This window comes from Nestor notabilis, unplaced genomic scaffold, assembly GCF_000696875.1.
Source record: "Nestor notabilis isolate BGI_N333 unplaced genomic scaffold, ASM69687v1 scaffold10803, whole genome shotgun sequence".
In the NCBI taxonomy this organism is placed as follows: Eukaryota; Metazoa; Chordata; class Aves; order Psittaciformes; family Psittacidae; genus Nestor; species Nestor notabilis.
Window position 1 is genome coordinate 7,701 of NW_009920663.1, and position 5,833 is coordinate 13,533.

General features: G+C 35.0%; 1 protein-coding gene across 2 annotated transcripts in view; it reads left to right on the forward strand.

Annotated features, from left to right (window-relative positions):
• The window catches only part of ZCCHC6 (zinc finger, CCHC domain containing 6), a 31,095-nt gene that overhangs the window by 6,427 nt on the left and 18,835 nt on the right, over positions 1-5,833 (forward strand). For both annotated transcript variants that reach the window (XM_010010782.1, XM_010010783.1), the window contains exons 3-7: positions 246-362; positions 1,387-1,564; positions 2,098-2,186; positions 3,183-3,234; positions 4,993-5,062. In XM_010010782.1, coding sequence (XP_010009084.1) covers positions 246-362; positions 1,387-1,564; positions 2,098-2,186; positions 3,183-3,234; positions 4,993-5,062 — 506 coding nt within the window. The remainder of the gene's footprint in view (positions 1-245; positions 363-1,386; positions 1,565-2,097; positions 2,187-3,182; positions 3,235-4,992; positions 5,063-5,833) is intronic.

Consider the following 5,833-nt stretch of genomic DNA (forward strand, 5'->3'; position numbering starts at 1 on the left):
GCTGAACCCAGAATAGATTCTTTCATGGGCATTGTGTGTTTTCCACTCTTTGATTGACAAATGTCCACCATTCTTCTGGTGTTGTATTTGATATGTGAACTTTTTGACCGTAAAGATGGAATTAGGAAAGCTAAAGTGCGTATTTCTGGATTTCAGAGTTGGTCATTCAACTTAGCAAGGGTATTGAATGAAATGAAAGTAGTATCTTTATATATTTTAGGGGTTTTTTACTGTCTTTATTTTAGCGATCTCGAAGCTACCCATCAGCAAAATATACCTGCAAATTGTGTGATGTTTTGATTGAGTCGGTGGCTTTTGCTTATAAGCATATTAAGGAAAAAAGACACAAGAAAAGCCTAAAGGTGAGTTAAGGACAAGAAAAAGTTCAAAATACACTTTCATGAAACTGACCTCACCCTGCTAATTGCAGTGAGACTGCACTGCTTCAATGCAGTCATTCCACACTGATTTTTTTTTTTTTTTTTCTATGTTTGAATCTTCTTTAAAATTATTACTTAATGATAATGGTAAAAAGAGTAAACTGAGTAAAGTTGGGACCTGGACTTTGCTTTCACCCTCAGCTTTGGAATTTAATTTGTAGTTTTTCATGCATATTCAAATAAGTCCTCATTTTAAAGTATGACTCAGTAATATTTTGTTAGTGGTGATTGAAGTATAATAAAAACTTGGTACCAACTGACTCTTCTGTTTTGCTGTTCTGTAATTCTTCTTGTAGACTGTGTGTATTCTTCTTGGTGTATATTTCATTGGTATATTTAAACAAGAAAGAGTTTTGATCAAGTCCAGAGCAATAAGGAGTAGCAATAAGTAAATACAGTTGGTATGACAAAATTAGAAATTATAACCTATATGTCATAGTGAAGATTTCAATTCAAAAATACTATAAAAAGAACTTGCGGAGTATTACAGACTTGTTTATATGTAAAGGAAATAGCTTTGTTTTGAACGTAAACATCAAAGTAACTTCCAGCAAAACCTGAATTTTATTTTACTCTTTAGTTACGTATCTTCTGTTCCTTCTACTTTCTCAGCTTTAAGTGGACAAAAATATTTGTAGTCTTCAGGTTTTCTGTTTCTTCCTCTCTAATTCTTACCCTTTCCCACTTCATAGATGATGAAAGAATTGGTGACTTTTCTTAATGTTCCAGATATGTGTATATATACCTCTGCACATTACTGAAGCCTTCTGGAATATCTAATTCTTTATGCTTGTCACAGTTTCTCTCTTGATGTTCTTGCGTATAATTACCTCCCCTATCTGGAAAATAGGCGGTGGTGTTACTTGTGAGGAGTTGCAGACATTCATTCTAGCATAGTAAGCTTCTCAAGAAAATCATTAAAACACCAGTCTTACTATCTTTAAAGGAAAAGCAAGAAGAACAGCTGCTGACTTCTCTGCCTCCTCCAACGCGTTCCCAGATAAAAGCTATTGGTGGTGCCATTGAAAATGTAGTGCAGGAGTTTGGCTTAAGTAACGAAGATCTAGAAGAAAGGCTCAACATTAAAACAGAGATGGAAAACTTACTGCATCAAAAATTGCCAGGTATTATTTGCAATTTGTTTTAAGTGCTAGGTATACCAACTTTAAATATATTATTAAAAAAAGGAGGGGGGGAGAGGACCCAAAACCAACACCAGAAGATGTAAGAAAAACCCCACAAACAAATGAAAAAATAAACAAGCTAAAAAAGGTAGACAAACAACAGCATATAAAGTGAAAACTTAATTAAAAACCTTGGCTGTCTAAATTCTAGAACAGTATGTATAGTGGAACAGCATGATGTGGCAGTATAACCCTGTATCAGAATTAAATCACAGTGGTGCTCATGACCCAAACAGGCCTGTAATAAAAAGTGAAGATGAACAGGACATGGGAGACATTTGACCTTCATGGTAAGTCTTTGCTAGCAACAGAATGGAAGGCAGGATTTACTAACACAGGTCTGTGCAGTTGGAAGACTCTTCATTTCCTGTAGTTATCAAAACTAAATGTAGGCTTAAAATCTACTGACAGTGCTGTACTGTAGTTACAGACTTAGGTATAGAGTAAATGTAGTATGATTCTTCTTGTTGCAGAGTGCTCAGTAAGATTGTATGGCTCCTCCTATAGCAGATTTGGTTTCAAAACTTCAGACATAAACATAGATATCCAGTTTCCTGCCAATGTAAGTAAGAGCATTTTGTTAAGTATGTTAAAGTGGTTTTAAATGTTTGAACCTTTATGAGCTTATGGCTTAAATATAACTTACAGTGTGGTTGTAGCACTTTTTATGAAAATGCACCGGGTACAACAGAACCTTAAAATATTAACAACAGAACATTAAAACGTCTTAAAATGACATTTCTTGCTTCATACACTAGTAATAGTCCAGCAGTATAACATGGCTTTGTGTTACATCAAATCTGTCTTCTCAGAAATTGAAACATCTGTACTCCTAGCAATCCTGTGAGACAGATAATTATTTACCTTTTCTTACAGCTGGAACTGGTATATGCACACCAGACTGTTTGATTTCTAGAATATTTTTGAGCCATGAAACCATCTTAGGTCATTTATATGTGAAGTAATTTGAAGTCTTGATTTGTTGTGCTAGTTGGTTTGTATACATGTTTGTGCTTGAACATTGAAAAGAAATTGGAGACTGTGAAAAGCTTTTGTTTCCATACTTAAAATTATTCCTGATGTAATTCATTTGGCAGTCTTGTAGTTAAAATTTAGTATTTCCTCTAGGAAAAAAAAGATGGAAATGTTGTAGGAAAAAGTTCATAAGGTGCATATAATTCAAAAAGGCTATGATGCCAGTCTTTCACATGTCGTAGATCCACTATGTCAGAAGGCAATCATATTTAAGCACACTGGAATAGTATTTCCTTTTTCCACAACTAGGGCTTTGACAGAGGTAAAAATAGCTTTGCTTGCAATTACTTCAGGATTTTTTACTTTCTTCAAAATAAGCAAAACTGTGTTCCTTTGATAGAATTTAGCAATAGCCAAAGACTAAGAAGCTTTTTCTTAGTTGCTATTTTATTGTTTCCTTCTTGGTGCTCTCTGTGGAAGAAATACAGAAGTGGCCTAGGGCTGATGTTTTAATTTTTTTTTGAGTTGTGAAAAATCACCTTTTTGACAGCTATGGAAACAGCTTTATTACTTTTATTGACAGATGACACAACCAGATGTTCTCTTACTTGTGCAAGAAAGTCTTCAGAACAGCGGTAAGAAAAAATTGCTGCCTTTTCAATTCAGTTAAAGTATTACTGCTTAGTATTGTTGAATTCTACCTTGAACAGGTAAACCATGTGCTATTCTGGGTTTTTTCAGAATGATGCGAGACAGAAAAATACTGCAGGAAATAACATATTGTCAGAATTTACTTTAGTATTCACTTTTATGAGTATTGAAGTCCCATTATTTGTGTTGATATGAGAAACTTCTAGTGGGAGATTTTCTTCTATGGTATGAGTGAGGATGTCATCAAACTTACTATAGACAGTGTTGCCTTTCATTCTCTAAATTGCTCTATTAGCCATGCATAGAACAGAAAGTAGCCTAAGGTCTTCTAGCACTGACAGAAATTTGGTAATGACCTTTCAGGTTCTGGTCTTTTTTCCTATAATGTGCACATGCCTGCTAGTGCAGTGAGGCCATGTACAACTGACTGCATACAGATACATGTGTTTTTCAGGTAATGAGTATAACTCCCTGCACTAATACAGGCAAGTGAAATTTAAAATCTATTAAAAAAAAAAAATGCACTTCTTCAAATCAGCTCAAGCATATGCAGGTAAAAAACCAAAAAGGTGGGAAAGAAACTGTCTTTTTTAATGCAGATTGGAAAAGTAACTTTACTACTTTCTTCCCTGGCTTCATGCCCACAGTTGGGAAATCAGACCACACGATTCCAAGCATGTATATTAAACATGCATGCATTTACTAACCTAGGTTTTTCTCATTGCCATCCCCACCCGCATTGTATGTGCATCTTGTCTGGTCAGATAACCTTTACAGTCTTTGAGAATGGGATTATTATCAAACCAGACTGGAGGATGAAGACTGAGATCCCATAGAAAGTTAGGATCCCTAGTGTGTTTGGAAAACAAGCAATATTTGGATTAACATCTTGTGCAAAGTCTTTTTCTGTGAGTCAGAAAATACAAGGACAGAGCATTATGCATTTAAGGTATCCCAGCAGCAAAAGCAAGATGTTTTTCAAACAAGCCAGGTGTCCAGTTGGCTAGATAAAATCAAGAAAACTTTGTCATTCCAGAATTTTTGAGCTGGGTATCTACAATTGTTTCATAGTTTCTGTTCTACCTGGCCCAGTGGAATAGTGACACTTCAAAAAATAAGCCCAGTTTTGACCAATAAACTCCACTTGGAGAAAGGACTACAGTGGCATCTGAACTTTTTTAGTATTAAGATAAAAATGTAGCTGAATTGTATTTGGAAAGAATAAGGGAAAAAAAAAATTAAGCATAGCAAGAAGACATTGCATCATGTCAGTAAGCCTGTTCCATACTTACATAGAACATTTCTAGATTACCAAGGAAAATAAACTTGGATATTTTCTTCTGTCTAGTACCGACATAATGCTCTCACCTTTCACATTAATGTTGTTTTATAGATGTTACTGGTCTGTGTATGCCTGGATCATCAAAGCCAGCACTTAACCAGAATATACCTAACTATACCTACTGTGTATATGAATTATGAAAAGTTCCTTTCTTTTCTTGAGTATTTTCTTAACAATGCTTATCATACAGTCTAGACCATACTCTTCACGTATGAAAAACTTGCTTTAAAAGGGTGGCAGGATTAATGTATCAGATGTACTGAGTTACTAGTCTCAAAATCAGTCATTTTATTAAGAAGCTGAGGTTCTAGCTGTACTCCTCTAGTTGCATCCAGTTCAATGCATTTTTTTGTCAACATCATGCTTAACATTGCTTCTTCTATTTCTTTCTTCCACCTAGAATCTTTTACGGAAGTTGATGCAGATTTCCATGCTAGAATACCAGTGGTGGTGTGCAGAGAAAAGCAAAGGTCTCAGTTGTCACTTTGTGTGTTCTAATATATATAGCAATGTAAAATATATGTACCAACATCTGAAAAATGACGTTTCTGTACTAAATTATTACAGTTCCATGGATCTTGAAACACAAACTAACACTTATGGGCAAGTCATTCCTAGCCTAGAATAAGAGGGTAAGGGTTGTTCTGTCCTCAGCTGTGTATTTCCCAATCCCTTCCACCATTATGGCTTCCAGCATGTACCCTTACCCTTCCATTTGGGATAACTGCTCAGGCAGAAACTTTGCTTCTGTGTAGGTAATGCAGATACCATGTTAAATTATGGGTTACTGAAGGGCAAGAGCAGCTTGCTTAGCCTCGCTAGTATTTTGAGAACAAGTGAAAGTTTTTTATTTTGCCCATTTAATGGATATCACTTAAGATTCATGAAACATTCTATAAACAGCTACTGATACAGAAGTATTATCAGTTATGTGCTGCTATACCTCAGTCTTCTGGTGTTTGAAAATATTTTTTGCTGTAGAATCAGTATAGAAACTGGTTTCTGATGGATGTGGAATGCGAGGATGTTTGATGAATGAAATTAGTACTGTAACTTTTTTTAGTTCAGTGAATTAGTCATTAGAAACAAATACTTAAATTTTAATTATTTGAAAACACTTTTACAGGAAATCATAATGCATATATTATCAACCTAACCATAAACAATCTGATTTTCCATGCTGCTTTTGATTTAGATAGTGTCTTTCAGAGGCTGTTAAGTCTTCCCTTACGGGCTCCTGC